The 19,980-nt window shown below is 41.5% G+C and overlaps 2 protein-coding genes across 2 annotated transcripts; one reads left to right on the top strand and one right to left on the bottom strand.

Moving 5' to 3' along the window:
• Positions 1-7,387: 7,387 nt before the first annotated feature.
• Positions 7,388-13,393, top strand: LOC143336633 (uncharacterized). Its single transcript, XM_076756898.1, has 7 exons — positions 7,388-7,511; positions 8,303-8,620; positions 9,018-9,353; positions 9,699-9,806; positions 10,208-10,242; positions 11,033-11,125; positions 11,611-13,393. Exons 1-7 carry the CDS (start codon positions 7,388-7,390, stop codon positions 11,701-11,703), a joined length of 1,107 nt encoding a protein of 368 aa, XP_076613013.1. The 3' UTR covers positions 11,704-13,393.
• An 880-nt stretch (positions 13,394-14,273) lies between these two features.
• LOC143336188 (cytochrome P450 2K1-like) lies at positions 14,274-18,868 on the bottom strand. Its single transcript, XM_076756156.1, has 9 exons — positions 18,662-18,868; positions 18,389-18,551; positions 18,053-18,202; positions 17,810-17,970; positions 16,604-16,783; positions 16,301-16,442; positions 15,915-16,099; positions 14,545-14,686; positions 14,274-14,461 (listed from the first exon to the last, which is right to left on the bottom strand). The coding sequence occupies exons 1-9, from the start codon at positions 18,866-18,868 to the stop codon at positions 14,274-14,276; spliced, it is 1,518 nt and encodes a 505-aa protein (XP_076612271.1).
• Between the last annotated feature and the right edge of the window lie 1,112 nt (positions 18,869-19,980).

Raw genomic sequence — 19,980 nt, 5'->3', positions numbered from 1 at the left:
AAACCACTGTTAAATCTTCTGTTTCACTTCTCTTTGGTTGAAAATATTTATTCGGTTCTATTTTTTTTAATGTTTCTGTCTAATTAACAGGAACTTTTGTAGAGCACTAAAATCTTGTCATTTGGTCATAATTTATTTGTCTTGTCAGTTAGGCTATTTATTAATCACTGTGAGTAGATGCTTAGAAAACAGCAGAGTGAAACTATGAAAGGATTAAAACCGTGTTCTCTGGACTGACAGTTTTTTAAATTTGCATTTATAAAAATTTCTCTTCCATCTCATGTTTGTTGAGCCATATTTTTCTTTGTCTCCATCCTGTTTTCACCTTTTCTCTCTGTGACCAAAGTAGATTTTACGTGTGAAATCAGGAAGTGACATTATGTTCTTGGTACTCTGACTGATGCTGAGATAACAGATGTATTAAATCATCTCTGCTGTTGCCATATATGTCAAGAACAGCCTTTAGTTCACAGTGTAACTGTTTTCTGACTTTTTTCCGCCATCATGTTTTGTGTAAGAACATGATGGCGGAGGTCAAACTGACATCGACAACACCAGACAGCTGCCACTGTGGCGTCTCTCTGAACACTTCCTGACTTACCTTCCCTGTTTGTGGCGCTCAGCCAGTTGTTTAGGTTGTGCAGTCACGGCACCTTCACCTTCTCGAGCAGTTCTCAGCTTTATTTCTTTTATCTACGCTCAGTGTGGCACACATTGTTCTGTTCAAACTGGCTGAATGAGTGATTATTAGATTGCAGGCACCTGTAACTCGTCACAGGTGAGTTTGTGGTGAATCGTTTGCCTGAAATCCAATTATCTCTTGCAACTTCCAGAAAGGTGCCAATAATACTGTCCAGCCCACTGTTGAATGAATAAGTTACGATCCAGTATTTTCACAGATTTATGCTTTGTTTCATTTTTTTCTCCATAGCAAATGAAAGAAATACGTATGTTGATACCATGTGATTCATAGTCTGTGTGTTATTAGAAAAAAAATGGAAGGTTGCTCATGTTTTCACCCATGACTGTAAGCCAAAAAGTCAAAAAACAGGTCACAGATGTGTATGTGGGATTGTCTTTTCATGGGACTGACAGAATAGAAGAAAAACATAAAATAACATCTTTAATCCTGGATGTATACTGAGTCAAACCCGCAGTGGAGGTACGTGTATTTGTCTACAAATGGATCTCACTATTTAAATATGTAAATGTTTTGTTGCATTTATCTGTGAAGCTGCTGTTGGATTATAAGTCAATAAGTCAAACAATTCTCATGTTGAAGAACGTTTTCTGCTGAATGCTGGAAACATGATGACATGACTCCAAAACCAAGATGCTGAGAAAATTCACAACAATTAAAGCATTTTACTCTAATCTCTCCAGCACACTGCTGTTGTCTCCCCACACAATGCAAACATGACTTTATAAAAATGTTAAGAGAAATCCTTTTACCTCCAGTTACAGAGTTTCAGTGGCAGTCGAAGGATTACATCCTCCTCCGTGAGGAGAGACACATTTTTAACCACTTAATAAAAACAGGAAAGCATCTTTAAATCTTTTGGAAATTGCCACAAAATTCACAGTTTTGACAAACCGAAGCAACAATATTCTTATATTCTTATAACAATATTCAACAATATTTTCAACTACATGAAATGCGCTTATTCCTTTTCTTCCAGAGTGAGATGAGATATAAGACCACACAGCAGCCTAAATATGAAGCTACAGCCAACAGCCAGTTGGTTAGCTTAGTGTAAAAACTCAAAACAGACGGAAACATCTAATTTGGCTCCGTAACAAAGTCCAGCTACTCGCTAATTACAAAAACTAACGTATAAAATCATCAATTTACCATTTAATGGGAGGCAGTGTGCCACGTTTTTCTGGGAACTTTAGTGATAGGTGGAATTTCGCAGGATTTAGCCACGCTAGCTGGTTTGCGCCTGTTTCCACTCTTTGTGCCAAGCTAAGCTAACTGTACCCTACATGTCAGTTGGGATCAATCTTCTCAACAGATCCTCTGCCAGAAATAAACGTCTTTCCCAAATGTATAAGAGAAACAAGAACGCACTGATGTTAGCAAGGATAGCAAGAGTCCAGTTATCGAGATTTTAGAGATACCCCAAAAAAACACGTATATCATGGAGAGTTGTCGTCTTCCAACGCTGTGCAGAGTATGAACAAACGGCAGGTGCGGAAATGATCTCCCCACCATTTTCTCTATGTCTGACACATGCTGCCTGCTGTTTTATAAATAGTTTTACTCAGAAACTCAGCCACGTAACGGAAGTTTTATCATCACCTCTGGTTGCGTACGAGAGATAAAAAGCCGAAAGCTTCAGTGTTTCCACGGAGCGGACAATGGTTTTACTGGAATTCATCAGCATTTTTGTGCTTCAGATTGGAGGTAACGTTCAGATTTTCTTTTGTTTTCTTGTATTCTAACTTTATCATAGTTTTTACAAAATCTAAACTTTCATTGTTCAAAAGGATTATGAATTTATTTATTTATTCTGAATATTAAACTGGTGAATCCTGTCAATAACATAACTATAGCAGTCACCCATTCTCATTCCTAGCGACTCACTCATGAACTCTTTTTTGTGACCCCCTGGCATCACGTGTTAAGGCACCGGGTGCCTCTTTAGCATCATTTTTCATTATGAAGGGTCGTCCACAGGACTAGTCTATAGACAGGCGATCTCACTCCCAACGCCTCGAATGACATAGCATCGAGAGCGAGAAGGAAGGTGGAGGAAGGTGGGCGCTTGGTTCAAACACACACAGGTTCTTCACCCCAAGGATTGAGATTCGTGTCCCACATGAAACTAAAAATAAAGGTTAAATTCTTTTGCAATGTACATGTACGTAACTTAATATACATAACTAATGTACGCGAGTAATGTAGTTATTTTAAGCTAAACCATGATCTCTTCCTGAACCTAACTGTTTCTCAAGGTTAACCACACGATTATTATTGTTCTCAGGACACTTTATTTTGAAAGTGTAACTGTGCATTGCTTCATAGAAGGCCGAGAGTGACCGTGCACTGAACAGTCTTTCTGTTTCTCAGCCAAGAATAAAATAAAAAATCCTCATCTTAATATTTAGAGCCCTTGCAGATCATTTTCTATTGAACGTGTCATTTCTTTTCTTTACAGTAGGCTTCAGTAGAAGATCTTTCGTTATCAACAGCAGATCTGGACATGACGCGACTCTGACCTGTGGCAATGCATCATCATCTGACACAACGTGCTCCACCATTATATGGCTTTACAACAGACAGCCAGCTCCAACTTTCACTGAGTTTCAACAGGGAAATATTAAGAATGAGTCAGGCCGAGCTGCCAGGCTGAGTCTGGACGCATCCTGCTCTTTGGTCATTAACAGCATCACTGCTGAGGATGTTGGTTTCTACACCTGTCGGCAGGGGAGTTACACTGATCTGGATGTATCTACATATCTAAATGTTCTGACAAGTGAGTCTCATTTCCATTAAACTCAGGAGGGAATTATACTTTTGGCACATGTTTTCTCAACCTCATTCCTGTTGAACATCTTCCTTCTGTCCACTGTCCATCTGATTTAGTCCACCTTCATATTTGAACTCAGTCCTTCAATGAGGACAGAGGTGAACAGGAACTTGTCAGGACCTCGTAGTAAAGCCGCTGACTCTCTGACAGATGTCAAACATTTTTTAAACTGAGTTAACAGTTATCACTTGTTGTCTCTCAGTCTCTCAGGATCCAGCAGACGCTGATCCAAAGGGGGACGGTGAAGTCACATTACAGTGCTCTCTGTTGAGATACACTGAGCTTGGTCCCTGTAAACCGAACAGCATCCGCTGGATGGATGAGACAGGAGCTGTGCTGCGTGGTGATGGTGTCGGGCACAAGTCACACACACAGATGAACTGTGCCTCTTTTCTCACTGTGAGGCATCAGAGTGGCCACAACAGGAGATACACCTGCCAGGTGGTTGATCAGGAGAACAACGTGGAGGTACAGGCGGAGTACACACCTGTCTTCACAGGTGTCAGTGGAGATGTTGGGCCAGAAAAACCTAATTCAGGTGAGATAATACGCAGAACACCAGATACAAAGCTTTTATCAGTTGGTTCCTCAAAGGTTGACATGTTTAAGAAGTTTTAGTATTTTCACAACAGCCATTCCTGATGTGATGTTCTTCACTGATAAACTACAGAACTAAATATTGTACCTATTTACAAACTGACATGTTTTTTTTTTTTAAATCATGTTCTACAGATTGGTTTCTGAGCCACACCATGTTGGTTCTGCAAATTGCCGGACTGATCCCAATGATTGCAATCACTGTTTTTGTCATAAGAAACAGAGGTGAGAAGACATAATTTGATAGAAATCGTTAATAAAATAAATAATAATAATACTTAAAATGTTTGTTTGTTTTTTTTTCAGGGAGCATAAAACCACTTGATAATGACAAACACGTGAGTAAAACCTTTTCCTTTGACTCTGTTCATCAGTCTCAGTTTGGGAACACTTTGATCCTTTGAAACAGTTTTTCAGGATCTCATTTGTTGTGTCTCACAGGTGCATAACGACGACGACAAGGTCCACTATGAAAACATAGAAGCATGTCCTTCGACCAGCAGATCAACAACATGCTACGGAAACTCATCACAAAGTCAAAGGTCATTGCAGTCTCGAGTGATCGAAGCTTCGAGTTGAAACGATCGTTTCATGTTCAGGATACATTGCTTCTCTTTTTACACCTTGAATGATCCAAAGAATTGAACACGTAGACGTTGTGCAGACGTTCCCGCTCTCCTCATAGTCTTTACGAACACAGGAACAAATGACAGCTTGTGATGTATAAAAGCTGCAGCTGCACAGAGAAATATAACAAACTCTTTTTTATTTTATGGCAGTTAGCGCTCGTTCAGCTTGGCGGAGACCAACACAGAGCTAAAAGAAGCACGAATGTTGGGTTTACATTCATCAGGTGGACGAAGGCACAGCTCAGATGGTGTGTTGGTCTGTGGAAATACGATCAGCACCTATTTGCTCTGCTGCATAAGCTGTTGATATGTCAGAGGCATTTTTCAGCTTTCTGGAAGGTTTTTCTGTCCCAACAAAGGAAAATAAATTCATTAATTGAGCTTCAAATGATTCTGAATGATTGTACAGCTGCCATTCTCCATTTTATCTCATTTCAACTTAACGTTTTCTTTTATTATTAGTTACTGTTCATTTTGTCTGTCAAAGATCTCTTCACTGCACCTCACAGAAAGGATAATTACAGCATCCAGAAAAGTCATTAATGCACCTTTGTATATGTGACCATTGATTTCAGACAGAAACTATCCTGTAACACTGAGAATAAACGTAATTCTAAGGATGAAAACCAGGTTTGTTGCTGTGCGCTGCATTGTACGTATGTCAACAGCTCACTCAAAAACCATGCAATTGACTACTTCAGGATGTCATTTCTTTCCATGTGAGTGCTCTGCAAACCCAGAATATGACTAAATACAGTATAAGACAAAAAAGGTCACTTTCTGTCTGACTGACACTGAGTCAGTATGACGTCAGCAGTCACCAAAATTAACACAACAACCTCCAACTGTAGGCTACAAGAAAAACACAACACCCCAGAGACAGAAGGAAAGACAAACAATGGACATCTGCCATCAAATGCCAAGAACTCAAAGGTAGACCTGATGCTGACGATTACATCTGAAGGGAAAAGACATAAAACAAGAGAAAAAAACTGACATGTTTGACTTTTACTGAAATATCTCAACAACTATTCAATGGATCATCATGACATTTGGTCCAGATATTCATGGTGCCCAGAGGATGAACCCCTGTGACTTTGGTGATCGCCTCACTTTTCCTCTGGCGCCACCATGAGGTCGACATTCGTGGTTTTTAGCGACATTCTACACCTACTGAAAAGATTGCAATGAAATGTGTTACATGCATTCACGTTCCTCGTCGGATGAATTATATTAACTTCGGTGTCTCTTAACTTTTCATATCGACATCATCAGGCCAAGATTTTGTCCAGCATTATGGTTCATGACTAAATACATTCCCACCATCCTCAGCTGTAGTTTGTAATGCTAATACGTAAACGATAGCATGCTAATGAGTTTAAAATCGCTGTTAAAACACAAACTTAGGATGTATACGTATTCAGTCTCAGTACAGAGTCACGGCGCTGCTAGCATGGGTGGAGATTCTTGGTCTTGTTCTGTGTTTGGTTTCTCACCAAATGGCACTTCCTCTTTGATTACAACTCTGAAATGACAGAATGGAGCTTTCAACATTTCCATTACTTTGTACTGTGAGCAGCAAAGATCACATTACATTCAACCCCGATTCCAGAAAAGTCGGGACTCTGTGAAATGAAAACAGAACCAGTCATTTCCAATCAAACTGTGTTCACTGACAGCAGTTTCCTGAAGTGTCTCTGAGTTCATGTGTTCATCTCCTTCATCCGATCATGTGTTCACAAAGTGGTGAACCTCGCTCCATCCTCCCTCGTGAATGACTGAGCCTTTCCAGGATGCCCCTTTCATACCCAGTCATGACCCTCTCACCTGTGACCAATGAGCCTGTTTACCTGTGGAATGTTCCAAACAGGTGTTTTTGGAGCGTTCCACATCTTTCTCAGTCTTATTGTTTTTGTGCTGTCTTCAGTTGAGTTTATGTCGTAAAGGATTATCAAGTGATCTCATTCTGTTTTATTTATGTTTTACACAGCGTCCCAAGTGTTTTGGAGTCAGGGTTGCATGTGTTCGGTATTATTTTAACATCAAGAGAAATCAGCTAAAGAATGCCTACTGAATCATAAAAAGACGTGACACTATTTCAAACTTTATGTATGTCGTTGTATAACAGTCTAATAACATCTCCGTCTGGACTTCTGTCTGAGGCTAAATGGATGATCCCGAAACGCAGCGTTATCCAGCTAATAAAAAGATTACCTTTTGAGATTCCAGCATCTCGACATGTGGAGATACAAGGTTTTCACCTGATAGTATGTGCATGGTATACTATAAGTACATTTTGAGGAAGTCTATTCTCTTCCTGGAGCATCCGTTGGTTCAGTCAAGTCACTTTAAATCTGCATCTTCGGTCATTTAAAACATCTTATTAGTTATAGTTGAGTCAATTTGTTCAAGACGTACATCAAAGACGGAGGTCACGAGGTTCTTAAAATAGAATTTCCACATAATCTATGAACAGAAACTGCAGTTTGTGAAACACAAGTTTCTTGTGGCCGTCCTGTCCAGCCTGCTCAGAGGGAACATGGAGGTGATGTAAGCCTAACTCTGCTGCTATGACAGGCTCTTTCTAAAGTTATCTTTACTCAGTAAATGAGCCACAAAGAGGAAGTGATGCCATCATCTACAGATCTTGAGACGAGAAGGAAAGTCTCACACAACATCCGCCTGCTGACAGAGAATGGACACAAAATGTCTCTGCTGGAGTTAATCCTTATGTTCATGCTTCAGTTTGGAGGTAAAGCTGTTTTCTTCTTCAAATGTTTTACAGATTTTACAGAAATTGAAAGTTTCATTACTGTGAGATTGAGGGATAAAATAATGAGGAACAAGTCAATATTTCCCTGATTTAGATACCAATGATAAGATAAGACAAATTATCTGGTCTGTAAATGAGCAGCCGTGTGGGTTAGGGTTAGGTTTAGGTAAAAGCGCAGTGCCCCTGGGGGGAGCACTGCGAAGGGCACGGGCTCTCGAGGGTTAGGGTTAGGGTTAGATAGATTCTTAAATGGCAATAGAATCTGTGTGAAGGACAGAACAGTCAGGGTCAAATTGTTTGCTTGCTCTGTATGTTCTCTTTGGTTTCCTTTAAGTTTAGATCAGTGTTTGATTTATAGTAGTATATATAGTGAGCAGGATGATAAAAGTGAACAACCAAAGACAATAACATCAGATCTGCACTCTTTATTTCATCTGAGTCCACCTTCCTTTACTCCGATTGGCTGTGTGGTGCTTTCTTTGTTGTTGTTGTTTGTTGTTCTTTGTTTCTTTCAACATTGAAGGTAACCTGTAGCCCAAAGTTTCATTCGCTGAGGCGTCAGTGAAAATGACTCTTTCATAAACACAACCACCAGATAGACGAGGGAGGCATACTCCCTCCCTGTGGCTGCAAATGTAAAAACCCTATTCAGAACTGGACAATGATCACGTTTCTTTTTTGAGAATAAATTGAATTAAAATCTGCGTGTTAAATATTTAGAGCCCTTGCAGATCATTTTCTATTGAACGTGTCATTTCTTTTCTTTACAGTAGGCCTCAGTAGAAGATCTTTCGTTATCAACAGCAGACCCGGACGTGACGCGACTCTGACCTGTGGCGATGCATCACCATCTGACACAACGTGCTCCACCATTTTATGGCTTTACAACAGACAGACAGCTCCAACTTTCACTGAGTTTCAACAGGGAAATATTAAGAATGAGTCAGGCCGAGCTGCCAGGCTGAGTCTGGACGCATCCTGCTCTTTGGTCATTAACAGCATCACTGCTGAGGATGTTGGTTTCTACACCTGTCGGCAGGGGAGTTACAGTGATCTGGATGTATCTACATATCTAAATGTTCTGACAAGTGAGTCTCATTTCCATTAAACTCAGGAGGGAACTGGGATGTCTCTCTAACCCAACCAGTGAGCCAGCAAGGTGTCTGATCTGTCAGTGTCCTGATTAAGGTGGACTGATGAGTTTAAGGGAGGTCACACTGAGACTCTTCCAGCCAGTTTGCAGTGACTGACATGCTGACATTATTCTTCACAGGTTTCCTTTTTTCATTGTTTGCCTTGTTGAAGCCTCACTGAAACATCTTGATTCCATTTGATTTAGTCCACCTTCATATTTGAACTCAGTCCTTCAATGAGGACAGAGGTGAACAGGAACTTGTCAGGACCTCGTAGTAAAGCCGCTGACTCTCTGACAGATGTCAAACATTTTTTAAACTGAGTTAACAGTTATCACTTGTTGTCTCTCAGTCTCTCAGGATCCAGCAGATGCTGATCCAAAGGGGGACGGTGAAGTCACATTACAGTGCTCTCTGTTGAGATACACTGAGCTTGGTCCCTGTAAACCGAACAGCATCCGCTGGATGGATGAGACAGGAGCTGTGCTGCGTGGTGATGGTGTCGGGCACAAGTCACACACACAGATGAACTGTGCCTCTTTTCTCACTGTGAGGCATCAGAGTGGCCACAACAGGAGATACACCTGCCAGGTGGTTGATCAGGAGAACAACGTGGAGGTACAGGCGGAGTACACACCTGTCTTCACAGGTGTCAGTGGAGATGTTGGGCCAGAAAAACCTAATTCAGGTGAGATAATACGCAGAACACAGTTTATCAGTTGGTTCCTCAAAGCTTGACATGTTTAAGAGGTTTAAGTATTTTATCAACATTTCAAACATGAGAGAATAATGTAGAGATAAGGGGTGACTGCACACCTTTTTCACAGGTGGGATAAGACAAGAAGAGCCAGAAAAGTAACATTAGGATGAGATGAAAATCACAATATGACCAAAACTGTATCTGGTCACTCACATGTAAATCCTGTAAAGATCATTAAATGCATTTAAAGAAGAGAGATCAAACCGCTTCCATAAAGTGCATCACATATCTTATTATGAATTACTCTCTCTCTTTGGTGTCCTCTGACGACAGATTCCTCTCTTGAGATCATCATCGGTGCAGCGGTCACGATGGTGGTCGTGCTGGTTGTCATCACTGCTGTTCTCATCAGATACAGGAAGAGAGCCCAAGTGACAGAGGGTCAGTACTGGGATGCACAAGAGCTATGCTATGCTATGCTATGCTATGCTATGCTATGCTATGCTATGTAAAATGAGCAACATCTGAGCCCAGTTACTATAAGCTAATGTATTTAGTGGAACTAAATATGTGAATAGTCCATATTGTCCATTACTTTCTACATCAGGACACCTCAGGCTACGTTATGGACATTATCACCGGAAATACAATTGTTATATTAATACCCAATTAATAATTTTGAGAGAATTAACTTTGCATGAAATACACTGTAAGCGCTGTTGCTATAGCAAACTAGAGGCAGAATTCAGTTTCAAAGGGCCTCCGCCAGCCAATCAACAACAAGTGTATTATTCCATGGGCGCAGTTTAAAACATAACGTGTGTATAAATTTTACCTTCCAGATGTTCCAGATGTTCAGAAACCAACCAAACATGCTGTAAGTAAAATGTGTTGTGACACAACAAGAGAAATATCAGCTGAGATACTTCCCCAAAACTATTCATATGCTGGACTCAGTGTGTCCTTTTCCCACTGACGGCAAACTGACAGTAAATGATGGGGTGCGTTTCCCCTTTCTCATTTTTAGATGTGGTTAATTAAGTTATTAGATGATGGCTCAAGGCAGCAAATCTTCATCAGTGGTTGGCTGGCTTTTGGCCTGTCTCATGATGCAGGAATACTAACTTATCTGGTTTATCAGTAAACCTGATCTATCTAGAAAAATCCTGCTTTCATTCTTCTGAGGGAAATCTTTACAATCAGTGTATTTGCTCCATTTTTGTAATGTAAATCTGCTTTTTTGGAGTTTGGTTTCCAGTTATCTTAGCCCTGATGCTGGACTGCCATATTAAGTATCATGACCTTGGACGGCCACAGGAGTGAAGCTCCTTTTACAGAATTTAGTTCATTCATCTCACTCGTTATATTCCTCAGCAGATGAATGCCAAGATAGAAAAGGTGAACTTCAGGATTTCACATTAATGTTTGTGCATGTGGAGTAACAGAAAACCTGACTTTCACTGAGAAGTTCAGGTGAATTCTATTCAACTCAACTAAGTTTACATAAAAGCCAAAATTACAGTGATGTGTACCTGTGCTCGGTGCTCTATCTGTCTCTAGTCTATTTGTGTACACTGTAAAAGCAAAGTTAAGTTAAGGGGCTGAGAAACACCACACATGGTAAATACAGGCAAATAATGTGCATTTTCTGTTTGTACTTCATAAAGGACAGTGTTGTCTGCACTCAGGATGATCCTGAAAACAGTCTGACCTATGCCACTGTAAACCATGCTCATCAGCCAGCCTGTCCACAGAAAAAGGTGAGTGCCACAGAAATGTATTCTGGTTTCTACTTAAATAATGGCTTAACCTTAAATTTGTTTTGGAGTGCAACCAAGGACCATAACTTATTATTAACCTACTGATGTTTACTTACATCACGACACACGTCACAGATCTTAAGGTAATCAATCTAACAGTCCCCCGGTGCACAGCCAGCTCAATAAAGAAATTATTAACCCAGTGTTTGTTGTGCAAGAGTTTGACTGGCCTGCACAAACCCATCCAGCCCCAAGAGGAGGAACTGGACAGCGTATTAGTGCCCATGGTTTTGTGATGAGACAAACATAAAGTGTGGGTGTATAATTTGGGTTTCCATTTACTTTTGGCAGTGGAGGGTATCTTTCCATTTCCACATTCCTGAAAAACAAATGACTTACCAGACAGCAGACAGCAAACCACAAGGTCACTGTAAATAACAAGTTTGTATGTGAATCATGTGAAACCTCCAGTTTGTGTCATACAGGTCAAAGAGGAGGAGGTCACGTATTCTACAGTCAAGACAGCAGTGACGACAGCAGACAATGATCCCAGCAGCCTCTACAGCTACTTCCCATAATGTCCTGTTCAGAAAACCAGTATGTTTGGATGGTTGGATCTGTGTTCTAATGTGACACAAGTTGTTCTTTCCGGTTGAGTTGCTTTGCTGAGTATGAAGGCGGCGGTTCTATGAACCTCGTGCTGATGGTTGAAGGACTTTATAGTCTCTTGTCCTGCGAGTTTCTGATTGAAAAAAAAAGCACTTGGAATCGCAAGCATGATTGTGTCTTATCGCAATGGATTTGCATCTGTGTAAGTCAGCAAACGTAAAGATAAATGACATCTGGTGACAAGAAAAAGCTGCAGAGCGTTTCAGCATCACGATGTGACTCTAATGAAAAGTAAAGGGGAGTAAATGTTGAGCGTGATAGACCACCTATCCGAGGAAATCTGAAGAATGGGACATGAAGTGTTTTTAAAGATGTTTTGTGTGCTGTGTCAGGACGACCAGTGGTTACAGCTGATGATTCAGCTGTGGGCAATTGGTCGTCTGGTGATGTCACTGCGGCGTGTCTGTGTGTCCGAGTCTGCTGTTTTAGAGAGAAGGTGGCAAAAACTGTCCATGTTCAAAGTTCCCTCCAAACGTACCTGAAAAATGTTGAGTTCAAGTGAAACTTATCAAAATCACCCAAAATCATTACTTAGCCTGATAGAGCTTTGCAGTCTGCTCAGCATAAGGTTGCCCCCTGACCCTAAACATGACATTTGGATATATGTCACAATCCATTTTGCCCCAGTAAAACAACATGAAGGTGATTCTCACAGTGTCAAATTTCACCACTCTATCACACTGTGTTCAGCTGAGCATCAGGAGACCAACGCAAAAAGTCACTGCAGGATGTAAATAATAATCATGTAGAACCTGCTAGAATTTACCACAGCTATTTACACTTTGCCAGCCATTGGTTGTAAAAACCTGGAACTTTCTTGACAGTTTAAGGATGAGCAAATGCAGCATTTACTGTCAATGTTGTTATCTACTGTGTAATTAGTTAGGGCTGTGACTGCTTGTACTTCTTGTGCTTCTTTTGTAAGAATATCCTGTTACTGCACGACATGAGAAATACACATGCCAATCATTGCATGCCAACAGCGATCATGTGTCCTGTGCTGTGGTTTTGAAAAATGAAGGAAGTGACAGTTTCATGTTCCCCCCTGCTGTGTCACAGCTCTTACATTGTATTTCCTGTGGCTCTCATCAGATATGTTTCTATACCTCTTCCTCATCGTACAACACTAAAAGAAAATGCCTCAAGTGCTGCACATTTACGTGTAAAGTAATATTTGACAGCAATATCAGAGCATGCAAATGATTCTTGGTCTGTACCTGATCATCTTTCTGGGTACACTCTGGGTGCCTGTGTTCTAACTCAGGGTCACTCCAGTATTATTTTGAGTGGTTCTGCAAGCACTCATTTGTGAAAATTTCTTTAAAATTCAACTCCAGAAACGCACCCGCTGACACTGGACCATTGCTCCGTGGCTGCATTTCCTGCTTGGCAGTTGTGTGTTTTGGCTTGCTGCTTGTGTAGATGTAAAGAAATGAAATAAGAAAAAAAGAAAAGAAAACATCACAATGGCAGAATAGACAGAGATGCATAAACAATATGAATTCATGAATGTAAAATTATGGTATTATGATTATGTAAGAAATAAATGTGCACTCATACCAATCATAGAAAAAGAAATTTGACTGCTACATGAAGGGCAGTTTGGGAGCTGAAAGAGTCAGCTCTTATTTGCGAGCTGAGCCAAATGATCTGACTTAGTGAAAAGAGGAAGAATTCCCATCACCGCATTCAAAAGGTTGGAATGAACAATCATGGCTGAGCGGTAGAAGTAAGGTGAGTGTTCTTGGTAATTTGATATTTACGCAACCAGTTTGCATCACATGGAATACAAGCCCTCAACAGGGAGACGGTACTGCAGCTCTGGAGCCTTTCCTGCACTGCTGCGTTAAGTTTTAGCTTCCAGAGGGGTAAAGGCACAGGTGAAGGTGGCAGGACAGATGTGTCAGATGTTTTGTGTGCTGTGTCTGGACGACCAGTCCAGAGCATCAACCACTGGTATCACATGAAGGAGACATCATGTTGAACCGTCACAAAATCACAGGTAAAGGTGGCAGGAGTGTTCACTGTGTAAACGATTACCCTCTAAAACTCGTAAATCATCATGTGATGAAGTAAACTGTCATAAAATCAGTCTCAATCATTGTCTGTGTGTGTAAGATGACACGGGAACATGTTGGAACTGTCAAATAAGACACACTGACCAAACAGCAGAGGAAACTGCACAGTTCCACCTGGACAGGTTCACTGTGACCAGTTACTTGGACTCATTGGTTCAACATGCTTACACATCCACATTGTGTCTTTGTATCCAGTTTTTATTGTGATTTGAATATTTACTATTCATACACTGAACAACTGACTAAACTGCTACTGCTTGAACTTCTGATTGTAATACTATGATCTCACAGGAGGCTGATTTTAAATGGACACAAGATCAACACTGCAGAGACTGAAATATCATGACTAGTCTATTAATCAATCAATCAATCTATAATAATGGACCAAGCCCTCGTCCTCCTCACTTACGAGAAACAGCACACAGTTTATGATCTGAAGGGTTGGTGGTGTAGCCCACACGGGGAGTCAAATCAAGTTCATCTTCTGAAACTCCAGGTGGAGGAGTGAAGCGAAAGTGCTGCAGGAGGCTGGTGAAGAAGATGAAGAGCTCCATCCTGGCCAGACTCTCTCCAAGACAAACCCTGCGTCCTGTGAGAGGGAATGAAGACAGACGTAAGGCCAACTGCTAGTAGACTGAACATTGACAAAAAGTGACGGCAAAGTTCACCAACCTGCAGAAAAAGGCATGAAGGCATCTCGCTTGACAAACTTTCCATCTTTGTCCAGGAAGTGGGCAGGATAAAAGCTGTGTGGCTTCTCCCACTCATCCTCATCATACAGGACGGATGTCAAGAGAGGAAACACTGTGGTCCCCTGTGGAAAAAAACACATATTGAACTTTTAAGGATATAGAAATAGGACAAAAGAAAAGAAAGAGAAAATGGCCATGGGTGCGCTAAAATATTAAAAGCTAATGCAGGAGGCGGTGTAAACTTCGGCCCATTCAGCCATTATTTATACATCTACTGGGTAGCATCCAGATAACACAACAGTTACAACAAGTTTCACAGTTACTAATTCAGGGTGTCACCAGGTCTGCTTAAAGGAAGCCAGCCCCCGCCGGAAGCCCCGGACTTCTCCAATGTCTCAGCTGATTATTGCGACTTTTGGAAAGTGTTCATATGACTGGCTTACTCCCAGGCACAGCCCCGCCCAAGGGTCGGCTGTACTTCCTGTCCAGCCCTGAGAGGGAGCCTACGGAGGTTGAGCTCCCGGCAGACCAGGTGGGCTATTTTCTTCAACAGATTGTTCTGTTTTATCGTCCTGGCTCACGTAACAGCAAACCAGGTGCTCTCTCATGACAGTTTCAGGAGGAACAGAGGGTTCCCCAGGAGCCCATCCTGATCCTGCCTGCACCCTGTCTCCAGTTCTCTGGGGAATAGAAGAGAGAGTCTGGGCCACCAGTAAAGACCAGCCAGGCCCTTGCACTTGCCCTCTGGAGCTACGGTTTGTTCCCTCGCTCTGCAGCCGGAGGTCCACTGGGGCCATGCCTCGAATCTTTCCTGTCATCCGGGAGCTCACAGGATGTGTGAGGTGGTCAGAGGTTTTGGTGGCCTCTGCTGGAGGAGGACAATTGTCAGTCCGTGACGCATGCGACGTGTGCAACCAAAGCAAACCCTCGCATCAGGCACCTGTTGGCCACCTGTTCCCCATCGACCCTGGTCCCACATCACTGGACTTTGTCAAAGGACTGCCCCCTCCAATGGCAACATGGATCTCTGCTCAGCACAGCGCTTTGCTACCCCAGTTGTCCGTTTCCTCTTATTCCCCATAAATCGGATGGCACTGCAATTAGGTCCTCCACAAATCCCTTACAAGGAACATGTTGTGGAAGATGTCATAGCAGGCATGTCAAGACAAAAAATTATGACATGCTAGACTTTTTATCAGGCTGTTCCAGACACCCCATGACAGGTCGTTTAGCATGTCACACTACAGAGGTATAGACGCCCAACTGTCAATCACGATCAGCCATGACGCTGGTAATTCATTGCCCATCACAAAATTGTCTCAAAGTCAAGCTAGATTCATGTAGTCTGACCTTCTTAATGAAGTAACCCTGGAAGGTGACGTCTTGGCTTGTTTTGTGAGGAAGTGCTGCAGGGATGATGTCGGCCATCCTCTGTGTCTCGTGGATGACAGCGTCAGTAAAGGGCAGGTACTTCCTGTCCTCCACCTGCACCTGACGACTTCCTATCACCCTGCTCAGCTCCTCCTGGACCTGGTCTGGGTCATGAAAGGGGACAGATGACAAAAGTGAAGGGACTCATAGTTTGTGTCATCATTATTGAATCACTGTCGGTGAAGAAAATACAACTAAGTGCCAGCAACTCTAATTTTGGGGTTTTTTCTTTTTATGACGAGGATTTTGTTCTGCTTGAAAAGTATGTTTCCAAATGAAAGCTATACACATTTGCAGCTCCTTACCCTGTATTTTTGGATATTTCGCCATGAGCAGAATGGCCCATCTGAGTGTCGCTGCGGTTGTATCAGTGCCAGCAGCAAACAGCTGAACAACTGTCATCAAAAGGTTTTCATTGTGGAAGTGACTGTTGGTCGTCCCGGATTTCTGTACATAAGAAGTTGTGCAGGTCTGCAATGATGTGGCTCATCTCAAACAAGCCTTATTACAAGCACCACCATCAAGGTATAACATGTACACAAGTACACATTGATCCCCTCACTGTCTAATCTATTGTATCAGTTTTGATAAACTCTAAATTTACCAACCTCCAGTTTTTGCTGCTGGACCAGAAATGCGTCCACAAGGCCTCTGCACTTCTCTGGATTGAGGGTCTCTTTCAAATGACTAAACAGCTTTAGGTTCTGCTTCCTGTTGGCAGCAAACAATCTGTGGACTTCCTCCTTCTTAGAAATCCATTTCAAGTACCGCGGGAACAGGTTGTACATCTGTCAAAAAGATATACTTATTAATATTTAAAACAACCTGAACAAATAAGGTTACGGAGGAGACGCTCTGTGGATCCTGGATATGATAAACCACTGGGACTGAGGGATACCACCATATTTCTTATCACTTTTAGTGTGAGCCCCAAACTCCAGTTTCAATCAATAGGCCTCAGCCACTGCTAGGGCCAGAAGAAACACTGGCAACCCCACACCTGATAAACCTGACACCATTCTGATTGGTGACACTATGTCATAGTTTTGGGGTCTAGTGTAGTTCTAACCTTTTTAATGTTGAAAGGTGCCTTTGTCTTGTTCCCACCTTTGTCATTGCAGATAAGTTTCACCTCTACCTTATTACTCTTCCCTCTCTTGTGTATTTACTCAGTGCTTTCTGTCTCTCAGTGGTCAAGTTGTCTGTGTTTGTTCCCTTGTCCTGCATTTGTTTCCTGCCTGTAATAATGTATATTTTCTTTGTTCAATGATTTTGATCCCCTGTCTGCTGCTACAATTTTTGCCTTCCTGTTTTGTTTTATCTGGATTCAGCTCTGGTGATTAAAGACTTTTTCCGTGGTGTCCCAATGCTCTGGAGCACACTATCTACAGATATCAGGGAAGCAGCTCGCTGAACATTTTTAAAAGAGAGTTAGAAAATGATCTCTTCACATTAGACTTTTACTAGCTATGACTTCCTGATACAGGCTTGAAACTTACATGTGCTTATGGACTGCTGCACTTTCAAAATGTGTTTTCATTCTATCTCTATTTTTATTTTATTATTCAGTCAGTTTTAATTCCGTCTTTTGCGTTCTCTTTATTCTTTAGTCTCAATTCCTTATTTTGGCTTTTACTATTATGGGGTTATTATTATCTGGTTTTATTTTCGTTGTCTATCCCCATTTTTATGTTCATTCTGTCTTTTTTATGTTTTTAGCATTATTATTCACAACAATACGCATCATAATAACATCTCTGTCGTATTTACATATCAATGGTGACAGTATAAACTTCAGAAACATGAAATGATACCTGTATTGACGGGGTCCCAAAAAGTTCCATGTTTCTGTATGTTCGATCTACCAGGGATGTGAACTCTGGGTCGTCATATTCAAATCTGCTGCCATAAGTGATGGAGCAGATAATATTAGACACTGCATAGCTTATTGGTTGGGTTGTATCAGCAGGTTCTCCTGCAACAAGGGAAACAGAAAAAAGTGAAATCATTTTGTATGCAACGTTTATCAATATAGTTAATTAAAATATGCAACTTACCGTTTAAATTCTTAAACACTTCAATGAGGTGGTGACATTCCTCAATGATTTTGTCCTCACAAAGCCTCTTGCCCATCCCAAACTCTCTCAGGTTAGCCAGAGCAAAGCGCCTCATCTCTTTCCATGTATCTCCATTGGACCATACAAGACCTACGATGGATAACATAAGATAAGGTAAGATAAAACTTTATTTATCTCATTCCAGGCAAATTGAGTTGTTTTTTACGGAGAGCAATAACAGCTTAAACAAAAAGGAGACATGAAGTTGTAAAGCTGAAGTAGTTCAACAAACCTTAAAAAAGGCCCAACATCTACTACTGTGTTTTATTTCCTCACCATGTCCTTGAGTAAAATCATCCAGAATTTGCAATTGATCTCTCTCTCCAAACTCATCAGCGTAGTTGATGAGTGCCTCCTTCACCGTCTTGTATCCTGCCAGGACCACCACTTTCTTGGGTCCAAAATACACAGTGAACACTGATCCATATTTCTTGTAAAGCTAACAAAAGGAGGAGAAAACAGACAAGGTGACAGAACTGATGACAGTGCATCTGCCGAGAGAGCAAACCAAAGAAGCTAAATACCAGCCTACTCCAGCCACTTCCTCACCTCCATTAATGTGTTATTTCTTCCCAAGAGGTTCAGCTGCAGCAGGTTACCAAGCAAGGGAAGTGGTCTGGGTCCTGGTGGTTCCTTTTGTTTTGCCTCAGAGCTGCTGCTGGAGGAGGACATGAAGTAGAGGAGCAGGAGCAGCACCAGAGTCCCCAACAGGGAGACAGAGCTGAAGGACTGGAGGAAAACATTTAATATCTCCATTGGAAACAATCTGTGTCCTTATGCTGCCACTTCACTGCACAATATAAGTTCCCTGACCTCCTGCTGTTGGTGCTGTGGCTCTTTCAGGACTGCAAACTGAGAATAAGCACGGCCCCAAAACTGAAATGACAGAGTTGGCTCTGAGAGCCAGCCCCCTTTTTTTGTTTAGGTCAATTTCTTCACAGAAATGAATGAAATGATGAGACATGGATCCACTGTATACATATTTTTAAAGTTTTAAAATCAAGAAGAAGCTTTAGCACCCCCTGAGAAGCGATTCAAGATTTTTATACCAGACATAGTGTGAAATTATGGTCTTATGGATATAATAAGATATAGTATAAGTACACTAAATATTGTAAGTGATAGATGTGCACACAAAGCAATCATAGATCATAAAACTCCGACATTTTGCTGATTTTTGAAAGCCATAAGTGATGCTACATTAAGGGCCATTTGGGAGCTGAAAGAGTCAGCTCTTATTTGTGAGCTGTGACTTAGTGAAAAGAGCCAGAATTCCCATCACCACATTCCAAAGGTTGGAATAAACAACCATGGCGGAGCGGCAGAAGTAAGTCATTACTCTTGGTTCATTTCAGGTGAGTGTTCTTTGTAATGTAATGTTTATGCAACCAGTTTGCATCACATGGAATACAAGCCCTCAACAGGGAGACGGTACTGCAGCTCTGGAGCCTTTCCTGCACTGCTGCATTAAGTTTTAGCTTCCAGAGGGGTAAAGGCACAGGTGAAGGTGGCAGGACAGATGTGTCAGATGTTTTGTGTGCTGTGTCTGGACGACCAGTCCAGAGCATCAACCACTGGTATCACATAAAGGAGACATCATGACATCATTTAAAATATAATTTAAAAAAAAATTTGCTGTGGTTTAGAGGAGAAAATTTGGACTTAAGCTCATGACTGTTCTAAAGATTTGTTTTCTGTATGATTTCAACATTTCTATGGTCAAAATCGCTAAATTTACACGTTTCCTGTTCAAATATGTGGGAGAAGGTTGAGGTTGTGCCTCACGTCCGATGGCGCTGTGCAACACACACTGACTGACGCAGGAAGTTGGCGCATGCCCATTGCTGTCTCTCTGTATTTTGGCCATG

This window comes from Chaetodon auriga, chromosome 18 (assembly GCF_051107435.1).
Source record: "Chaetodon auriga isolate fChaAug3 chromosome 18, fChaAug3.hap1, whole genome shotgun sequence".
Taxonomy (NCBI): Eukaryota; Metazoa; Chordata; class Actinopteri; order Chaetodontiformes; family Chaetodontidae; genus Chaetodon; species Chaetodon auriga.
This window is presented reverse-complemented; position numbering and strand designations above follow the sequence as displayed.

What these genes read in the sequence shown, in the direction of transcription:
- LOC143336633 (XM_076756898.1), top strand. Translation starts at nt 7,388, where the DNA reads ATGCCATCATCTACAGATCTTGAGACGAGAAGGAAAGTCTCACACAAC. An exon ending in ATATCTAAATGTTCTGACAA is followed by an intron (nt 8,621 to 9,017) that starts GTGAGTCTCATT and finishes GTTGTCTCTCAG; the next exon opens with TCTCTCAGGATCCAGCAGAT. An exon ending in AGAAACCAACCAAACATGCT is followed by an intron (nt 10,243 to 11,032) that starts GTAAGTAAAATG and finishes TACTTCATAAAG; the next exon opens with GACAGTGTTGTCTGCACTCA.
- LOC143336188 (XM_076756156.1), bottom strand. Translation starts at nt 18,868, where the DNA reads ATGGAGATATTAAATGTTTTCCTCCAGTCCTTCAGCTCTGTCTCCCTG. An exon ending in TCCAGCAGCAAAAACTGGAG is followed by an intron (nt 16,443 to 16,603) that starts GTTGGTAAATTT and finishes TCTTATGTACAG; the next exon opens with AAATCCGGGACGACCAACAG. An exon ending in CTTCATGCCTTTTTCTGCAG is followed by an intron (nt 14,462 to 14,544) that starts GTTGGTGAACTT and finishes TCCCTCTCACAG; the next exon opens with GACGCAGGGTTTGTCTTGGA.